Source organism: Argiope bruennichi, chromosome 8 (assembly GCF_947563725.1).
Source record: "Argiope bruennichi chromosome 8, qqArgBrue1.1, whole genome shotgun sequence".
Lineage (NCBI taxonomy): Eukaryota > Metazoa > Arthropoda > Arachnida > Araneae > Araneidae > Argiope > Argiope bruennichi.
In genome coordinates this window covers 29,656,770-29,679,088 of record NC_079158.1, presented here as the reverse complement: position 1 = coordinate 29,679,088, position 22,319 = coordinate 29,656,770, and the positions used below count along the sequence as shown (strand labels likewise).

Genomic DNA, 22,319 nt, shown 5'->3' with positions numbered 1-22,319 from the left:
TCTTTCTCTTCCATCTGTCGCAGATCTGTTTATTGGACTACATAATTCAAGAGCCAAGGTCCTACGAGGGAACCGGACATGCTAATCAGTGTGATGGAGGAATGGCAAAGACGCTTTTCAGATCCATGATCCGAGCTCCAGTTAGCAGAACACTGTCCAATCTGTTTATTTTTTCATCTGGAGAGAAAGTGGATAAATTATTAGCTGTCCCTGCTCGTGTCTCTGAGGTCCGCAGCGCTGAAGGAGAGAGAAAGACAATGGCCGAATTGGATTGTTTCCGATAACGAGGTATTATTCAATAGACGGAATGAGATATTTAAGATTCAGATGTGGGAAAACAATGGACAGAACTGTCTAAATGAATAAGTTGCACGTGTTGGTATCAGATTAACAATAATGAACGGAATAATAAAGAATTTATGAGTGGAAATGGTAGCGGAAATGTTCCAGCAAAGAATTTTATGGCATCGTGTGATCCGATAATTGGTTAAGTTCAGATCATAAATAAATTGAAGTGAGATCAGTTAATCTTTACATTACGGATGTATGAAATCTCAAACTCTTTCTTTGTTTTAAGAGGGAATTTTAAAGAAAAAATATTGGAAGTGCTTTTTTTTTCTTTTTCAATTAATTGGCGAATTTGTAGTGACTTTTGAGCCTTCATATGTTTACACGATCTTTTTTACTTCTTACCAAAAATGATATTAGAATAAGATGCTATAATTAGATATGAGGTTAAACTTATCTATAAAGTGAGTTGAATCAATAAAATGGCATGGGACAGTAAGCTTTTAAGGATTTAATGGTGTGGTGTCTGAACTAGCCAGAAATTAGAAATAAAATTCACTTACTACATTAATTATACTTCTCGTAACTAAGTAAGGGTCGCGGTGGTCTGGTGGTAAGGTCTGGACTTCGGAACCGGAGGGTCTCAGGTTCGTGACCCGATTCCACCGAAGAACCGTCGTGTAAGGGGGTCTGTTTCGCGTTAAATCCATCATGACCAAACGTCTTACCGCTGGTGTGGTGTGGAGAGGGGGGTGCCAACTCAGGTGTCGTCCTCGTTATCTGACCGTGGTTCGAAATTACGAGGTCCGTCCCAAAATAGCCCTAGTGTTGCTTCAAACGGGACGTTAATATAACCAAACCAAACCGTAACTAAGAATGTGATGATAAAGCAGTTGTATGAGGAAATGTAAATGAAAATATCTTATCTTACCCGAAGTGATATGAATTTTAAAACAACCTGTTCCTAAATAGTTAATTAAATTCCGAATATAAATATATATGTTGATTACGAGGGGTGGTTAATTCAAATTATGCTTTCGTAATGTATTAATGTTTCTCTTGTTGTTTTTCCATCGATAGCATTATTTGGAGTGAAAAAGTAATTCAACATACCCAGATAAGGCGAAACTATTTTTAAAAAACACGAAACTTTAGAGTATAATAAGATTAAAATCAGAATGGATAGTATAAAACAAATATCGGCACATTGCAATTCTATTTATTTATTACAAATGCCCAAGAGATTGGCTTTGACGCCATTGGATCTCCAGCCTTCCAATATGTCCGAGACACAAGGCAGGAGGCAAAGCCGTTGTAGTTATAGTGTTAACCAGGGTGCACCGCTTGGAGGCCTGCTACATTACACCCCATTACGATTCTAAGTATGTATATTTCTTTGAAATAAAACTAAAAATTAAAAGATTATTGTTTTAATTACTTTAAACTAATTATTCACATAATAGTGATTTCATTTGATTTATAATTTGTGAATTTCAAGACACAAGTGCTAGTTGTTTTCGAGTCTGCACCGCATACACCGTTTACTATTAAAGGCATTTAACACTAAAAGCATTTGAACTCAGTGACATCAAAACGATAAAATACAAAGCTCATTTTCAAATACTTAGCTATTTTTCTAAACTTAACATTTTCTGTCAATGGTTCCATTTAACATAAATAAAAGACATGGTGAGTTTGAGGGTATGTTTATTTGTTCTTTTTTTGGACTACAAAACTGATTTCTACATAACTTGAAAAAGCTTTTATTGATGACAAAAGAAAAAATTATATCAACTTTCTAAAATACAAAAGTTAAATTGATATTCAATTGATTTGAAACTAACCAACACTTTAGCGTTTTTTCCACACTATTTTCAGATCAAATTATTGCATAAAAATTTCTATACCATCTAAAAATGAAATGATACCTTTTCAGTTATCTCAGATTCACTTCTCTGCAACTTTACCAGAAATTTTTAATAATTTTTTAAGTTATTTACCGAAATTTTTAATATTTTTAATGCAATTTGTGGCAATGTCATTCATAGTTGCAATGAAATTCAAACTAACTTTATCCATTTTGTTTTCATCTCTCAGTGCAGTAGATATATTAGAAGTCTTTCAGATCGAACTCGTTAATTTGTGACTTTTTTAGAATTCCCTTTGACAATTTTTGTTACATTTTATTGTGAATTTTTTTATTATAAAAGCAAAGAGAAAAAGAGATAGCTATGGTAGATACGAGTGATTTTGAAGAAAGAAATTAATAGATACTGAAAAAAACGAGATTATGGAATGGCAAAAGAAATTATTTTTAAGTATAAAAATGATTATCGTAAAATGTATATTTTAATATTTGAAACGAAAAGTAAATTTTCTAGGTATGAGAATTGTGTATTGTAAAGTTGTAATCATTTTCTACAATCTTAGAAATGGTTTAGCTAAAATGAAATTTGATATAACCGATTTGAACCAAAAAGTTTATTGGTTCCCTCTGGCGACCAGCTATTATATTAATTGCACGGGATTGATTTAGTAATATTAATTGATGAACTTCATCTTACTTCAACAAAAGAAAGTACTATATTAAATTTGTGCTGTAAGCATTGAACATTCTGGTTGGTTCATTATGCTTGTAAACTGGTAAAATTATTTAGCGAATGAAATTCGCGAAATCTATCCAATTGTTAAATCTGAAAACTCTGTAAAATTTTTATTTTGCAATGTCTGTCGAATGGAAAATATTGGGGAATGAGTAACCATTAGTTACGTAGCAAGGGGTCATTAGCTTTAATATGAATTAAAAGTTACCGAGAATGGCAGTGTGGTTGTGGAGGACACTGTTGAGGTTTTCTTATATAAGTAATGTACAAAGAAATAATGTTCTGTAGATTTTTCTCAAAGCCGAAAAAAGATAGAAAAATAGGCCTACACTTTATATAAGCTTTCATATGAAACAAAAATTGGCAAAATCGAACCAGCGGTTGGGATTGGAGCCATGAGTTTATTAGTTTTTCTAATGATCTCTTTTAATAACAAGGATGAATGTTAGTGTGTGTTGGCGCTCTACAGACCGTTTCACTTACGACTATCAAATTTGTCACTTATATACTTTGGAGTGATATTTTGACATTTTAAATAGAATTTTCATTAATTAAAAATTAATCTTATTTTCAGGTTTTTTTCAGCGATAACTTCCAAAACTATTAATGCACAGAAATTCTTACTTCGTTTCAAAATTTCAAAAAAAAAATTTTTTTTGAAATTTATTTTTATGATACCAATTAATAGTCGTGATATTTTTTTCCCTGAAATTTGGTAGCTTTTTAAAAATATTTTTTGTCTACTTTCCAAAATTTATATTTTTGTCTAAAAATAAAACCATTTATATTGTTTCATTAAATATTTAATCGATTTAATCGCGTGATTATATTACATTATTGTAAGCTAAAGAAGATGGTTCCTATTTAAATCTTTGTAAACTGCAAGATACATAAAAGATTGAATTGCAATGCCGCGAAATTTGCAAAATAAATTAACCGCACTTTTTTTTTAATTGCCCTATAAAGCTTGCGTCTGGTCTCCATAAGGAAAACCTATGTGCATAATGAACAGAAAGTATGAAAAACAATTAAAAAATACAGCTTTAATGTCTGATAATTTGTTGGAATCACGGAAGTTATATCTGATCGATTTAACTGAAATTAAATATCACTAATATCCCCGGCAAACCAGCTAATCGCTAAAGCAAACTTAATTTGAAATATATAGAAAAATTATTTTTCAGTTAAATATCATTTTCGTACCTGTAAGTATATTAAAATCATAATGTTAAGTGACATTTTGGACAATGTTTTAACTGAAAAGACTAAAGAAATTGCAGCTGTGTTTTAGTGGTACCTGAATAAATAATGATGCCTAATATAAGTCATCGATTAAATTCAAATGAAAGTAAGAAAAATAAAGCTTTTAAGAACAAATGAAACAGATAATCAATTAAACCAAGGAATAGGTTATGAAGAAATGTGCCCTAACATCAGAGAAGTGTGAATATGAGGATCAATAACAGCGTCGTTTTCAAGAAATACTGGCATACGACATTATTTGTACCCAAAAAAAGTTTAATTTATATATATATATATGTTTGTTTTGTAATGTTAGTAAAAAGATTTGTAAAATAAAATAACCAAGTTTAATCAAGGATTCATGCTAATCTGTAATCTAAGTTTATACCAAGAAATTTTTTGTACCAATAAAGCTGGATATATAAGCTAATTAAATGCAAATTTCGGAGAAAAATGACTGCTGATTCCTTGTAACGTACTCATTTTCATTCAGGCAAAGCGTATTTAAAATTGAAAAATTCTTTGTACAAACTTAGCATACTGCAACTTTTCCTGAAAACCATTTAAGGAGCTGAAGAGAAGCTTTTCCTTTTAGACAAATCATATCTGAAATTGGAAACGTCTTGGTTCAAAACAAGCATATCGCAATTTTCCCTGAAAATGCAACCTTCTTGCAGCATAGGTTTAATAAAAATCTATGGAACTGATTGCTCTGTTATTTAGATTAAGATATTGTTAGATTTTTTTTATCTCGCATGTAAATAAATTTTTATTGCTGTTAGATATCTTATGGCTAAAAGATATCTTATTTGAGTTATCGTTTCAAAGTTGACCTATACTTTTTTGAGTTGCCAAGCCAGAAAAATCAGACATTTTAATACTTTTTATAGCTATATTATTTGCTAATAAAGTGAAATGAATATCTTGTTTGCGTTCTTTTCATTTTCTAATATAATTATTTCAAAGCATATCTATAACCTGGCGCCAGCTAAAAACGTTCAAATAAATTAAATAAACTAGTTACTATAAACTTGTCGATAGAATATATATGCAATGCCATATATAGTAATTTGCCTTGAGTAATCCTTAGAATAAATTTCAGTTTTTAACAAATTTTCAACTTCTAACCGAATATTTTGGCTTAGATCGCCTCTTTGTATTGCAGATCAGTTTTTGTACTGGCTCTTTGCGGTTTGAGAAGATATCGGATGCATAACTATTCTTCAATTCTATCCAGCATTTGTTTCTTTCAAAAATTCGGCTTAAATCAGACCTTAGAGCTCTGAGATATTTACGTATACAAATATATCTAATTTGAATTGGCAACGCAGAGGATGAAGTACCGAAACGATATGATAATATACGATGCAAACGATATGATAATATGCCAAACAATATGATACCTTTCATCAAATATGAAAGATTTGTTATATGTACCAACCAACATAAAGAGTTAAAATACTTAACACGAAATTTGAAAGAATTATGATACGTACCTGCTTTTTATCCGTCTATAACTGATCTCAAGCCAGAAAAGGAAATGCTTTATTAAGATTAATCCTTTCCTTAGTTTATGCCATGCATCTTTAATTTGCATTTCCTTGTTTACGTTATGACCTTTACCAGGAAGTTAGAGCTGTTACACGATTACATAATAATAATTTTCATTTCTAAAGAGCAGATATCGTGGGTAATCTGATGTCTCTCGTTAAGAATGCACATTTGCAAAACTTGAGATTTATAGTAGGCACAAGTATAATTTCTCTGAATTTAAATGATTTTGATTTACTAAATTTCAGATTGAAATCTTAATTTTATTGTTTTATCCTTTCTATTTGCTTTTAAAGCATGGAATTTTAAAAATATTTTTGCTTTGTAAAATATTTAATACTTTTGTAAATTAAACGTTTTTTGATTATAAACTTCAGTTCTTTTTTTTAATGTTTTTTTCTTAAATATTTTTTTTTTATTTGTCTGTATTATTTTTAACATGTACATTTGATAACATTTGCACATTTAAGTTTTCCTGAATTTTGTGCCATTGCCATCAGGAATAAAACATCGCCCAGTTTTAATATGTTTGAAGACAAATGGCAGTTATGTTGTAATCGATATTTGTTTGATATTGTGTATCTTTTGTAACTTTTTAAAATATTTATGGAATTTGGAAAATGTTACATCATATATTTTGTATAATAGCTACATATTCTCTTCAGAAATAGGTTATAATAACAGAAAAATAATTAACTGGAAACATCAAGAATATCATCATGTTTGATTATCATTACTGCAAGTTAAATTTTGATTCCGAAGTAAAGTGAAGTGATAAGTAGAGTAGTGATGCTAATGACAAATATATGAATGTGGAATATTTGTAAATAAAATTGTCTCTTCATTTTAAACTAATGATGATAAGAAACAATGTTGCAAATTATAATATTTTTAATTGATTCGCATTCGTAAGCGTGTTAACAAACTTAAAGGTGAAAATCCATTTAAATTTTACTCTTCGAATTTTTACAAAAATGTTGTGAGATTCAAACCTTGTAACCGATTATGTTCTGATTTAAACCCGGTCATTATAATAAAAAAAAATACAAATTTTACAAGTGAATTTTTTTTAAATATATGATTTTTATAGCAAATGTAAATTATTGTCATAAAAGCATTTTTGACAGTGAATATGTCTACTGAAGTTTTATTATCTATCTGTGCGGGTTTTACCTTGTAATATATTTATATATATATAGAATTTCACGCTATATTTAACAGCAGTGAATAAATAATCTGTATATTCATTTTTTAACAAGAGCTATCGCTAAAAAAAATAGTGTGATCGAAAACGTTGAGATCGAATATTGGAGCCATCTAGTTTCTAAATTTTATTAATTGCACTCTAAAACATTTCAAAAATTTCATCTAAGAATATATAGATATTTCGGGTATTTCTTCTTTCTTGTTTTCCGTCAAGACATAAATCGAGTGAAACAATACAGAAATTATAACTGACATCATCGTATTCCAAACTATGTCCTGGTGTCCAATGTCCGGACATTGGATATCCGGACACCAGGACATTGGTTCTGGTCCAATGTCCAATGTCCTGGTTTCCAAACCATCCAATGGTTAGTTCATAACTTATTACTAGTAGATGACCTCACGAGTATCAAATAGTTTCTAAAGCCACTCTGCCCTGGTGGTCAGTTTTCCGCTGCGGCATCAGAGGTTTGACTGTACGAGGCTTGATACCGCCGAAGATTTGTCTTGTGATTCGACATATGTTAAATGTGATGTTAAAGATCTAACTGAACCCCATTGATACAGTGTGGACATCTGGTGAAGGAATTCAAAAACTACAATTTTCACGTTGCTTTTTTTTGGTGTATTATGTCCTAAAATGTCTACTTCTAGTTATTTTATTACTCCTTTTCTGAAATATTGCTCATTTAGATGGCAATATAATTGCATGCGATATAATTACATCGTCCTTGGGCATTAATTAGAATGACCTTCGATGAGCCAATAGTTTGAAGATGTTGCGGATACTCGGCAATAGACTTGAGAACTTGAAGATATTATACCACTCTGGGCCAAAAATATACTGACTATATACTGAAATATACTGAATATACTGAATACTGAATATATACTGAAGTAAGGCCTACTGACAGTCTAGTTATATGTATCAGTCAATATTGTGTGTAGCAGAAAGTTCATTTCTTTACAGCAAGCGAACAAATTTGTAATTCGTCTGAACGTTGAATGTAATTGTCATATGTGAAGCATTATATTTTTGGTTTAGTTTTTATATTATAATGAAATACCATGCATAAGTAAGTTTACAAGTATAGTAATGATCTGTTACTCACTCAGTGTTTTGATTTTTATTGCAATCATTTTATTTATTTATACCCTTTACCAAAAGTATCAAATATTTTCAAAACAAGACATAATTTGAATATAATTATACTCTTACACAATCTTTTGTGCATATATAACTCATCCGGACAAAACTTTAAAAAAAATGGCAATTAATGGGTTAAAGCTATATTTGACCACAGCCCATAAAATTGTACTTGAGACATATTTTATAAATTATAAAGATCACTTACAATTTACTTTTTAATCAATCAATAATGGCAACTATTATCCGTAAATGAATTGCAGACGACAAGTTTGATGGAAAATTTAAACAGAATCAAGTTTTTCTTGTTTTTTTACAATGCTTTATTTATTCAAAGTTACATTTGATTTGAAGTTAAATTTGATATGTTTTTTTATTTATTATTTCAGAACGTCCCGAATGGAATGTGCTACCAGATGACGCGGAAGTGGTGTACGGAAGTGACCTTAGGATGGACTGCTCAGCAACGGGAATCCCATCTCCTAAGATTCAGTGGACAAAGGTGTCCAGTGAAAGTGAGTACGTCGAAATACTATCCTTGTTCTGAATGCGTACAAAAAGTGAATGGCCGCTTATTGAATGAAGCCTCTTATCTCGATATGCAAACTGAAGTCGTTAGATTTAATGATTCTCAGTTCTTGAAACATTTCGTGTAAGAGAGATGAGATAAAATCCTTTTTTTTTTCATTAAGCTACTTCAATTAAAGCTTAGAAGATAGCTCAATCGAAGGAGTGATCTAAAAGGAAAAGCTTGTATTACTTTCAGGCGGCATCTCAAAGCATGCAAAGTATATTTAGACTCTATAAAACATGACTTGATTTTTTTTTTCTCTTTCCTAATTTTCTTCTTGAATTTCAGCTGAATAGAGACATTTGGCTCATCCTCTGAATCAAAAGCTAATATTTAAAAAAAAAGAAGGAACAACTACTCATTTATAAAATTCTTAGCAATTGAATAAAATAAAAACTGATTTTAAAACTAATATAAACAAAATAAGGAACAACTACTCATTTATATCATTCTTAGCAATGAAATGAAATAAAAACATATTTTTAAGACTAATATAAAAAAAGAATTAACAACTACTCATTTATAAAATTCTTAGCAATTGAATAAAATAAAAACTGATTTTAAAAACTAATAAAAAATAAGGAACAATTACTCATCTATAAAATTCTTAGCAATAGAATAAAATAAGACTGATTTTAAAACTAATATAAAAAAATAAAGAACAACTACTCATTTATATCATTCTTAGCAATGAAATGAAATAAAAACATATTTTTAAGACTAATATAATAAAAAAGAAGGAACAACTACTCATTTATAAAATTCTTAGCAATTGAATAAAATAAAAACTGATTTTAAAAACTAATAAAAAATAAGGAACAATTACTCATTTATAAAATTCTTAGCAATAGAATAAAATAAGACTGATTTTAAAACTAATATAAAAAAAAATAAGGAACAACTACTCATTTATATCATTCTTAGCAATGAAATGAAATAAAAACATATTTTTAATACAAATATAAAAAAAAATAAGGAACAACTACTCATTTATAACATTCTTAGCAATGAAATAAAATAAAAACTGATTTTAAAGTTTTGATTCGGTCACGTACTCTTAAAGGAAATGGACAGGATCCATGACACATTGCAGACAAAGTTTATACAAACTTTGTGGTTTTCAAATCATATGTGTATTAGAATTGTTACTTGTTTTAATAATCCACTCAGTTTTGTTATCGAATTTCAATGTTATTGGCATGCTCAATGTTTTTAAACATTGATAATTACAGTTGGAAACATTCTAAAACTGATAACTATAATATTAAGTGAATTATTAAGAGTTAAATAATTAATTACACAAAAAATCATTGTTATACAAATTAGATTAAAAGTAATAAATTTTACAAGTGAATATTTGCAGACTTGATATGTTTATTTACATGTTGACAAAACGTATATAAAATACTTATGAAAAGGGTATTGACTAAATATTTTATAGCATGAATCGTGATTAAATGCCATGCAATACTTTTGATTACATAATATAAGAATGTAGAATAATAAGGAAAATTTAATGTAAAATATTACTTTCACAGTACTATTTTTTCTTTAACTTCTACTGAAATTGATTCCTTTTTTTTTTTTTTTTTTTTTTTGAAGTTACCAACATCTGCGTTATTTCTCATTTGAAACAGAAGAAAACTCATCTTTTGTAAATTATAATCACATATGGAGTTATTATGTTAATGACTGTGGGGCCACAAAATTCCAAGTGCTTTTCTTACATTTTTCAGTACGAGTTAGAGAGTTATTGAAAATATTTCACTAAAATGTTACGAATAAATATCTGCCCATTCCCCACCCCCATCCCCGTCTATGGGAGAAGGAACTTGATAAATGATAAATTATTGTAATATACATATTTTAAACTTAATTTAAGGTCCAATACCTATTTATTGCACCAATTCGGCATTTCTTCACACCCCCCCCCTTTGTCAAGGTTGAATGAAACCTTCTAAAAGCCCTTAGGCATTGCAAATCAGGGGGGGGGGGAGCTTTTGCCTTCCAAACTTTCAAAGCCAAATATTTTTAATCGATTTTAGTTTAATCTTACTATAAGCAAATGTTGACGAACTAAAACCTTAAAACTCTTAAATGCTGATTACATTCTAAAAAGTTGCTTTCAGTATATGACTTATTAAAAAAATAATCAACTTTCATTTTAAGCAAAATAGTGAGAAAAAAAATTTCAAAACTTTTCTAGATCAAATAATAACTAATATAAGGATTGGATATTTTTTTTTTGGGGGGGGGGATTATAAAGCACCAATTTTTTTTTAGAAATGTAAAATGATGTGATATAAAACTTGATATTGATAATTAATTAGGAATTTCACTAGAATAATATTCTAAAATTAATTTAAATAATTCTTGATTTTAATTTGAATATGTTTGACTTTATAGCTTTTATAATTTACTGAGAAAAAAAACCCTACAAAATTTAATAACTTTCAAAATACCGCCCTTGTCCTAATTCTCTCCGGCTTCACAATTTTTCTAAGCGAAGTTGGCAATTGTTTACTTTGCCTATTTAATAAAACGGCCTTGGTTTTTTGTGCAGTTAACAATTTGAAAAATACTCGTTAAAATTGCATAGAATATCTTAAAGAATGTTTATACAGAGTTTACTATATATATATATATATATATTATTTATGATAGGATTTTTAAATATATGTGTATTTATTTGCTTAGAAGTTCTATAACTAATTTTTTTAACTTAAGAGTCACAAATTTACCATTGATATAATTAACTACTTTTTACTGTAAAAGAGTATATTTATTTTGATATTGTATTTTATATTAATTTTATGAATTAAAAACGCCTCTGAAATATTATTCTGGGGAAGAAAAAGGTTTCATATATACGATGTAAAATTTATGTTCGAAGCAAAAATTCATATTTAAATTATATATATATATTTTTTAATTGTAGTTTCAAAATAAGAAAGAAAATTTTAATTTTAAAGGTTTATTAATTTAATGTACTTAATTAAAACAAAATATTTTTTGCTTCAAATCTTATTTTCTTTAAACTCATAATTTTAAAATTATTGATAAATACCTTTTTATCTTTATTCGATATAAAACAAATGCTTACGGAAATTTTTGCAAATATTAATTTCTTACCGTATCTTTTTCCTCTTTCAGCCAATGGAGGGCGCCACCGCACACTGATAAATGGAAGCATGATTTTGATGGACGTCCATTCGGATGACGGCGGCAAATATGAATGCAGCGCTTCCAACGGAATTGGCGAAAATATCAAAAAAACAGTCACGGTAATTGTTCACGGTAAATATTTTGTTCAGCAGTACAAAACAGCTGTCTTTCGGAGACAGTATCGTATTTGCAGAACCTTCTATTAACATGATGAAATAAATATATTTAAAGTTTACAATGTGGCAGCACGCTCGCTTACATTATAATAAATGATTCAATTAAATTTTGAACTATGATAGATATACTCATAATCGAATTACATTTACTTGAAATTCTATAAATGTAGTCATCGATGAATTTAGTTAATATCTATATTTTTTCTGTTAGTGTTGTCTATCTTTTGTTGATATTAGTTTTCTATGGAAATAAGAAAACTGAAAATATTCTTCGAGTACTGAAGAAAATTCCAATGAAAAAAATATGGAATATTTTAACGATTATATAACTAACATAACATAGCAATTAACATAAATAATTATAAAAATTGAATAATGAAACAAATTAATAATCAAATAAGTTTTCCATAATTTTATCCTTAACATTTATTTTAGAATTATTAATTTTAAAAATTCTTCATAAAAATGAATTAATTAATTTTGTTATTAGCCATTATTAGGTTTCGATGAGCATGTTATTGTAGAAATATGTTTTTTAAAAAATATTTCATAATGTCTCTCATAATGAATCCTAATGACATAAATAACCTCGTTATATTTTATTTTTGTTTTGTTCTGTATGTTCTGCATACAGATACCGCGAGGCGAAATATAACATATCCTTTTAAAGTAGGAATTTTGAAGACTAAATAGGAAAACACTTATCTCGTTTTCATGTCATTGGGGGAAAAAAGACCAACTAACTGTTAAGATTAACTGTTCTTCTTATATTAACAATTATATATGCAGCGATACAATATTATTCTTTAACTGTTATTCCTACTTTAACAGCCGCACATGCAGTGATACAGTATTATTAAGGGATGTTAAATGATTTATAGTGTGATTAGGGTTTCTAGAAATGATGCATACGAAGGTATTCTAACGACTTAATGGAACAGCAGTTATATCAACTCGTTCGTTGAGAAGAAAAGTCTGCTGGTATACTATTTGCAGATTTTGAAAGAAAGAAAGAAGTTAAACAAATACTTTTTTGCCAAGAAAAAAGGCCTTGTTAAGAAATTAATTTATTACACTTGAAAGTTCGGAAGTGATTTCTATTTGTTTCACCTTAAAATATATCTTTTGAATACTTCAGAGAATTTTATGCGTTTCGTGAATTTCTTATTACATATTAATTATATCGTTTTAAGAAGTGAGTTGGTATAAATTTTAGAAATTGATAATTGCATTATTTTATGCTAAGCGCTCTTTTCTTTTTGCTAACGCATGCTCTTTCCAACAGTTCCTCCACAGTTCCACGAGGCCTATCACCTTCAGAAAGCCAGAAGTGGACACTCGGCCGTTCTGCGATGTGACATTACTGGAGACTCGCCCATCAAAGTGAAATGGACCAAAGAGTACATGGATAATACTGATAGTAGGTAGGAGTTATCATTTTGCTTTTAGACAACTCGAAGCCTACCGTGGCAAGGGTTTTATTTTATCTTTTAAAAAAAGTCTTAAGATCTTTCAATGAAAATTATTAATTAAATACAGGTTAAGAATGAATGTCCCAATTTCATAGGTGCACTACGCAAATAAATTTTTTTCTCTAAAAATGTGCATACATGCAGAGGTAATATAAGAAAGTTTTGAATATATTCCTCACAATGTGCTCTATTTGTTATCAGGCATACATCTAATTCCTGAAATCTAATCTGAAATCTAATTCCTGCCTAACTTTGAAGTTTTGAAGGACGGCATGCAGATTTTTCTTTAAAAATGCAGCCTGTCTCTTCAAATTTTGCGTAACAATGACGGACTGCCTTATAATCCGGCCCTGTCTGTCCATATTTTGTTCAGAACGGTCGCTGAACAGTGATAATAGATTTGATAACATGAAACTGAAGCACACAAAACACATTTTGAAGTTGCGTCGCCATTTTGCGAAGGCGTTGTTTTCCTACCCGGTTTATTTGCGCAGAAATGCTGATGACGATTTCGACTTCCAGTGCCATCTTTTGGCGACTTTTCAAAACTTGCTTATATTACTTCTGCATATATGTACGTTTTTAATAAATACATTTATTACAATTTACAGAATACACCTATGAAATCGGGGCATTTATTTTTACTTGCTCTGGATAAAGTTGTGATATTCATGCGAGGCAACACTCATGAAATTTTAGACGAAACTTTGATGCAAAATGGGAATGTTCCGTTTAAAAAAAATATCTTCAACTTGTTCCATTTACTACATTTTTTTCTATTTGAAAGGGATTTAGCCGACTCCCTTTTCTGATTGAAATATTTTTTACACGACTCTAAATAAAGTCATCTTAATGAGTGTATTAATGTGTTTTAGTTAATAGTTAATGGAAATATAAATTTGTTACAGTGACTCCATAGATTTTAATAAAATATATTAATTAAAATGCCTTTCTTGGGTTTTTTTATTGCTGATATTGAGGGGCAAGCTGAAAAACGTTAGTTAAATAAAAGTTTCATGACTCTCTTTGTAGACGGAAAACATAATTCAAAAAATTAAAACATGTAGCACAAAATAACATGCTTGCGTTTTTGGACTAAAAAAAAGTATCAATTGGAAAGTGAATAATTTATTTTTCATAGATGCGTAGCAATTAGTTTTCATGTATTATAAAGATGTGAGACATTTATGCATGCAGGGCACGAAATATGTGCAAATGGAATGGCTACGAAATGAATGGAATATAAATTGAAATATTGATGTGATTGATGTCTACACGATCACTATCTTTAAAATATATATATATATATTTGTGTGTGTGTGAGAACATTTGATAAATTCTATAATTATGTCCTATGGGGGGAACCTCGAATATGGGGATGAGACGTTTTTGGTTTCTATAATATTCAGGGTTCTTATAACCTTGAAGGGTATACAAAAAGAGAGGGTTGGGTTACCTTCCATCGACGACGGCACGTCCTTCCTACTGGAGAGATCATATCTTAGCCGATGATGACCCATTGTACTCAGCCAGTTCCCGCATATGTTTTTATGGATTTCTAATCATTCAATTTTTCCAAATGCCTTAGAACGGGAGGGAGTAGCCACTTTAGTTAACATCTTTAGTAAATATCTTGATTCAGTATGCCGATTCTCGATTCATCTAGGATGTGGTAGTTTCTCCCACACATTCAAGGAGGAGGCATACTTTCTTCAAGAATAATTTGAGCATGCAGATAGTGATGGCCATTCATTAATTTACTACACACTCACATGTTATTGTCATGGTGACCCAGTCATTCCGGACTGACCATCATGACCAGGGGTTTACTTTTTAGGTTACTTAGCATATATTGCAGGGCGGACCATAGCGGTCATGATGGTTCGGATTAAATCTCAGTGTTATTTTAGAAATTTCTTAATGCTTATCTAAATTCGTATTTGCTTTCTAGGTACAAAATTCAAGAGACTCCTCTCCCAAACGGTCTTCTCTCGGAACTCTATATTTCACGAGTGATGAGCAAGGACGCCGGCATCTATATCTGCTCTGCCACCAACAGCTACGGAAAACAAGATAAAACCATCAAATTACTCGTTTTAGGTAAGAACTTATTCAGAAAATGGCTATACGGTTAAAGTTGTCCTCTATAATCCTCAACTTCCATCCTTCGAAATTACCTTCATGTTATATATTAAACCTTGAAAGATTCTTTTGTTGCAACCTTGCAAAACTTCCATAAGAAACACTCAACATGTTTCTTTGAAAAAATCGGTAAAAATGATAACATCACAATGAAAGAAATTGAAGATTACGACCTTTCACTTCCAAAAAATTTTAAGCAACCTTGTCATCTCCATAGCTTTACCACCAATTTGACTCTAGACTGAATTTGCCAAAATTAATTCATGTAATTTATTCTTCTTTTCTTCTCTTCATTTTTCGATATTTATTAGTAGTTTTTTATCTAATAAGTTAATTTCCATTTATCATCTACAACCAATTACAAAGTAATTTCATTGCCATACCATTATTCTATTCATTTGTTATACCCAGAGGTTAAGAACTTTTAAGTTCAAACACTCCATGACTCTTCCCTCATATCGGTGAACAAATAAATGTAGAAATCTAAAGCATTGTGGCAGAAAGTAAACTGCCGTTTGATTTAATATGACTTCAACGGATAATTATTTAAAGCATTAAAATTCAGTTAGGTTTCGCATTATATTGTTACGAATCTGTGAGGTGGCTTCCCAGCATAGTCGGTTCCATAGGAGGTCCCAGAGCTTGGCGAATTGGCGACTTTGGCGCCAAAATTGATTATACCCGAAACATGGAGAATTTTCCCGATCCGTCCAGTAGGAACGAAGATACGTCTCGAACGTTCCTGATTGGTTGAGAGGCTTCTAGCCCCGCCTCCTGAGACCTATAAAAGGAAGCACCCGCAGCTGCCGGGGAGTGGTGAATCGAGTGTGAATTGAGTCGTAGTCGGAAGCGACAGTGAAGAACTCGTCTTCCAGGGCCTAGTGGAGCACCATATAACTCCCACTATCCAAACGAACCCCCGTAAATTTCATAACAATATTTCTTTAATGGTGCTGAAGATTCTGATGGAAGTGATACTAATAGATGATAATAGTTTAAGAACGGATTTCAAATGGAATTTAGGGGGAAAAAATTAAATATATCAATAAATTTTAATGAAAATAATGTTATAAAAAAGAGCGAAATTATTGTATAGTCATTATTTTATATTTAGTTATATATGCATTACAGTATCCTATACTATTGTATTTTATTATTCTATTCATACTATATTAATTATTGTCCTTATTCTATACAAAGTGTCTAGTATATTCATGCCTTAGTAATTAATTTCGAATCGATAACGATATAAAAATTAGAATAGTTGTTATCTAATCTGACATTTTTTCTGTAATATTCAATTAAAAATTTCTGAAAGCTCTTTATTTATCATTTTCAGAACCTCCTGCCTCTCCATCGAACATTCTCATAAAACAAATAGAAAGAACAGAAGCCACAGTTGAATGGACCACCCCTTATGCAGGAAACAGTCCCATTACTCGCTACATCGTTCAATACTGGAGAGACACAGGTAAAAAAATAACAACATGGTAATAATCCGATTATTCTGATAAACTTTTGTGTATATTTGTTTAAACACAAGTCTATGTTGGAATTTTTTTTTTAATTATCTATCATCTCTCTGATAACTACGAGTTCAATATTATATTTGCCGGCGTCCTGGCATAGGGTAGAGCGTCTTCCCCGTGATCTGGGTGTTCTGGGTTCGAGTCCCGGTTTGGGCATGGTTGTTCTATTTGTGAGATGTGTAAATTTGCCCACCTGTAAAAAGGGATTGTGCAAGCCAATGAGTGATGCGTGAATAGCAAAGTCGTACTCTTGGCCCTCGTTGGCGTTACTATAAAAATAAGAGACGCTCCCCCACCGGCTTAAAATCGCTGTCTTCGCAACAGCGGACTTGACAATGGCAAGTGCCATAAGAAACAACAACAATATTATATTTGATTATTAATCTACTTTCTGGACGATAAATCCTCGATAAAGAAAGTTGATTTTTAGCATCTAATTACATTTAAACGAAACCATGACAGTTAAATTGTTTTTTTTAATGTTGAGTAAATTTTCTTCCTAAATATTCATCCAATGATAAATACTCATCCAATTTATCCCAAATGCGACCAGATTCACGGTTGTTTAGATAAAATAACAGATCCGTTGGATTGATCTGTTAATCTCCTTAGATTTTATGACCTAAAAACATAATTTTGAAATCCTTCTCTCTACATTAATTGAAATTCTTCTATATTTGTTGTTGTTTCTTATGGCACTTGCCATGGACAAGCCCGCTGTTACGGAGACAGCGATCTTAAGCCGGCGGGGAAACGTCGCTTGTTTTTATAGTAGCGCCATCTAGGGCCAAGAGAACGACTTAGCTACACATATTGTCAGAACCCTTTCTATATTTAAAATAATACTCATTAGAAGTCTAAATTTTTTTAACTTGCTTATTTGACATAGCATTGGCTCTTATGTTTCCAGTATGAAACGCTGATTTTCTTATAAGTTGTGTCTAAAAAATGCGAATGAAGATTTAAAAGATAAATTTGCTAATATATTTTGGTGTATTTAGATCCAATTACTAGAACAGGTAATGGAATTTATTTTTTTTACGCTTAGTCTCAGAACTGACATAGATAAACGGACGCATTTATGCAAATGTTATGCGCTTAAAGTTGAGAATTAAAAACTACGCCGGCGTCCTGGCATAGGGGTAGTGCGTCTTCTCCGTGATCTGGGCGTCCTGGGTTCGAGTCCCGGTTTGGGCATGGTTGTTCTTTCGTTGTTATATCTCTGAGATGTGTAAATGTGCTCTTCTGTAAAAAGGGGTCGTGCAAGCGAATGAGTAATGCGTGAGTTGCTAAGTCGTACTCTTGGTCCTAGTTGGCGCTACTAAAAAAAAAAAAAAAATCGCTGTCTTAGTAACAGTGGGCTTGTACATGGCAACAACATTAAAAATAACTTCGACTTCCAAAAAAGTTGGAAATTTTTTTTTTCGAACTCCTGTTTTTTTCTTTGTTTCTTAAGGTATGCAATTATTTATTTTTATTCATTTACCTGAGCATGTTTAAATTTATTGCCCATTATCAATATTTTTCGTTAAGAGATATTGTTTCATGAATCATTGTAAAAATGTTCTCCAAAGTATCTAATTATTCAGTTTAGGTAAAATTTCTCTATTTCAAAAATACGCTAAAAAAATGTTAAGCTTCAAATACTTGAACAAGAGCTTGGAAGATTTTATATTTAGAAGATAATTTAACTTTGTTTTTGTAAATTTTGTAAATAATTACAAAAATCGATATTAATAGTAAACTAAAGGAGTATTAAAAAGAATCTATATGTAGGCGAAATTCAGGGAAGTGTCTGAAAATAGGTATCTGAATTCTAAAAAAAAATATTATTAATTACTTGTTACTTCCATGTTTATTATTACTTATCTAATAGTTATTTATACTCTTAAAATATGAAATGTCTTTTCTGTAACCTTCAGAGTCGCTGACATACATCTTATATGAATTTGGAGTTGATAACGACGGCCAACATTACTTTTTCATTAACTAGGAGCCTTGTCTTGGGAAGAAAAGTTTTTACCTTAAAGGAATATAAAATATTTATAAACTCTAAATATTTTATAATCCTATATATATTTATTTATAAAATATTATCAATTAGCTTTAGCTTAGACATTGTTTAAGCGCCAGGCTTCCATCGTTCACACTGACACCATATAAAATGAATGTGAACAATTTTTAAAAAACCTACAAATAAAAAGCACATCATTCCATAACAGAAAAAAGAACTCACTTGACTCTCTGGGCCTTTAAAGTAACATTAATCACCTTTAATACTGTAAAAAAGGAATAAAATTGTATAAAAAGTAACAAAAATAATTTATTCAAACAAATTAACAAAGCAAATAAAAAACAACTCGCAAGTGAAGCTTTAAATCCAATATATAGCATTTTGATTGTAAACACAAATAGTTTTGTTACTTTCAGATAGTGGGTTCATAAAAACATTTCACCAGCAAAAACTGCATTGTTAAAGAATCTACGAAAGAGTAATAAAAATTATTTTTTTGAAAAAATTACATTTTAGGCATACAAGATTTGGTTTATTTTACCATATTCGTTTTGGAGATAAATAAAGAATAAATAAATCGAGTATACAATTAATGTTTAACATGGTAACAAATCTTAAACATTACATTTACAAAAGAACATAAAAGAAAATGCTATTTAAATCAGAAAAATCACAAATGAAACAATCGAACGAATTAACCAATAGCACCATAATTTCCAAAGTAAAAATCACTTCATCTGGTTTAATAATAATTCATCCCAATATCAAAAGAATACTGAAAAAAAAATTCCAAAATTATGGAAGTTTCATAATGAATTAATAGAAATCTGGCTAGCGTGCATCAGCTATCGTTCAGATATAATAAATTCTTCATTTTTTTTTTTGTTGTTGTTGTTGTTATTTCCCAGATAGGTCCTCAATTTTTTTCAGTTCTATTGGTCGAAAAATGACTTCATATGCGAATGCTTTCAATGTCTCTTATTTTGATAGGTTCAACTCCTAAATTAGAAGAGGAAACTGTCGAGAGCAAAAAGAATTCTCACCTCCTTACAAGCCTCAGGCCGGGAACATCATACGTTGTTAGAGTTATCGCTGACAATGAGTTCGGATCCAGCACTCCCTCTGTACCTGTTAGATTCACCACAGCAGAGGACAGTGAGTTCATATTTTTACGATTTAGATTCAATTGATTGACAAAAAGTTTTGAAATACTTTTGAGTATATCAAAATACGCTGCTAAATTTCCAAAAACCAGAGATTGATGCAATTTCATTATTAGCAGCCAATCTCATTTTATTCATTTTAAGATGTAAATTTTCATAAAATATAAGAGAAAATTCAAATGACCCATTGTTCGAAAAAATAATGAATATATATATATATATATATATATATATATATATATATATATATATATAAGTAGTTTTATGCAAAACGAATTGAAATTGTTTCGGCTTTTCATTGTAAACTGCATGTGCCTTTTTCAAAAGTAAATCCTAATTCCTCGAAATAATAGTTACTGCACTTATAAAAGCGATATGAAGTGCTATATAAATAAGTTTTGCTTGTTTGAAATACGATAAAAAATCAGAAATACAATAAAAATATATTTTTATGATTTTCTCAGACACAGACTGCTCGGAATAATTTTACCGGAATTAATTAGCAGTACTTTCATTTCCTTTACTCCACAGAATTACGATTTTTAAAAACATTTATTTAGATTGAAAATTTAACTGCCAGAAAATCTAACGAATTTGTTGAAATATGTTTTATTATGTGAGATGTATTAAGATGTATGTATTATCATAATTTTATACTGAAAAATATGTACAAGTTTTTAAATTAAAAAATTTATTTAAGTTCAGTTACATTCAACTTGAAAATTATTCAAAATCCTTACAACGTTAATCAAATGAAAAATTTAATGAAATTTGACTGCAAAATTTTAATGAAAAAAAGACTTGCATGAATTAATTTTTAAATCCATTAATTGCTATATGAACTTTGAAATTTAAAATTAATGATTCACACAAATTATGTTTAAAAATTTTTACTTTTTTTAAAAATGTAAACAATCAAATTGATAACAAAAAGTACTGACTGAGATCCTTTACATCCAAATTCACAGATTGTTTGAAATTATTACTAGACTGAAAAACTTTAATGATCTTATTATTGTCGATATTTAGAATACAGAGGAGTTAGAAACTCCGTAAAACCGTAGAAAAAGAAGACAATTCAATTTTTCAGACTGAAAGAAAATGAAAATAATTTTCAGAATCACTGGCATAATTTAGCTTAATCTCTTTATCTAAGCATTTACTTAATCTCTTAATTAAATAATGATCTTCTTCGGCAAATTTAGTGTTAATCCAATCCCTATAATAATATAAAGGACTTTCGAGATATTGTAACATTCTCAAGTGATTTTTGTTTTTAAAATTATTTCATAAAATTGTATTAAATTAATGCATGTAATTTCCTATTTAAATATTGGAAATTCACTAATTCAATGCACATCATGCTTCATTGTAAGTGAAAAGATTAAGCTTAGATCCTTCAACAGAGTGTTAACCACCATTTTTTTTATTTCTGCTTATTTATAAAAAAAATCTTACCATTTTACAGAAACCAAAATATTTAAATTTTAATGGAAGGATTTAGTAGTAAAATATAATAATAACGGGATATCGTACCACCAAAGTATTCTTGAGAAAAATAAAATGAGTTGTGGAACTGCATACATGATTTTATCTTTTCTTTCATAATATTCTAAAAAAAAAAATCTTTCTCAAGTTAGAGAAGCTGTCAAAAGCAGTTAATAAATAAATGTTGTGGAAGACAAAAGTGGCATGAATCATTTTCTTAAAATTATATGTAAAGAGAAATATTTCGTAGTTTCTTCCAAGCAGGCGTATAATTATAATACTTTTTTGGCAAATATTTGTTATCACGCCACTGCTTCGTAGAAAGAACATTAACCTGGACTGGGAGTGACTAGATTTATGAATTAATCACATTCTTTTGGAAAACAGTATTTCACCGTAGAAAGAGGAAATTATTTCAGCGAGATCATTATGAATGAAAATTTTTATTTTGAAGTTCAATGTTAGAGGTGAATACACGAATAGATATAACTCAACTAATTTTATAATTTTTTAACTTTCTTTAAAAGTTTGTAATAACTGGTGGACTTGAAAACTTATAGAC

At 29.8% G+C, this 22,319-nt stretch overlaps 1 protein-coding gene across 1 annotated transcript in view; it reads left to right on the top strand.

Moving 5' to 3' along the window:
• The window catches only part of LOC129981837 (cell adhesion molecule Dscam2-like), a 78,952-nt gene that overhangs the window by 41,568 nt on the left and 15,065 nt on the right, over positions 1-22,319 (top strand). Inside the window, exons 3-8 of the mRNA XM_056092860.1 lie at positions 8,427-8,552; positions 11,762-11,905; positions 13,235-13,373; positions 15,373-15,521; positions 16,903-17,034; positions 20,097-20,261. Coding sequence (XP_055948835.1) covers positions 8,427-8,552; positions 11,762-11,905; positions 13,235-13,373; positions 15,373-15,521; positions 16,903-17,034; positions 20,097-20,261 — 855 coding nt within the window. The remainder of the gene's footprint in view (positions 1-8,426; positions 8,553-11,761; positions 11,906-13,234; positions 13,374-15,372; positions 15,522-16,902; positions 17,035-20,096; positions 20,262-22,319) is intronic.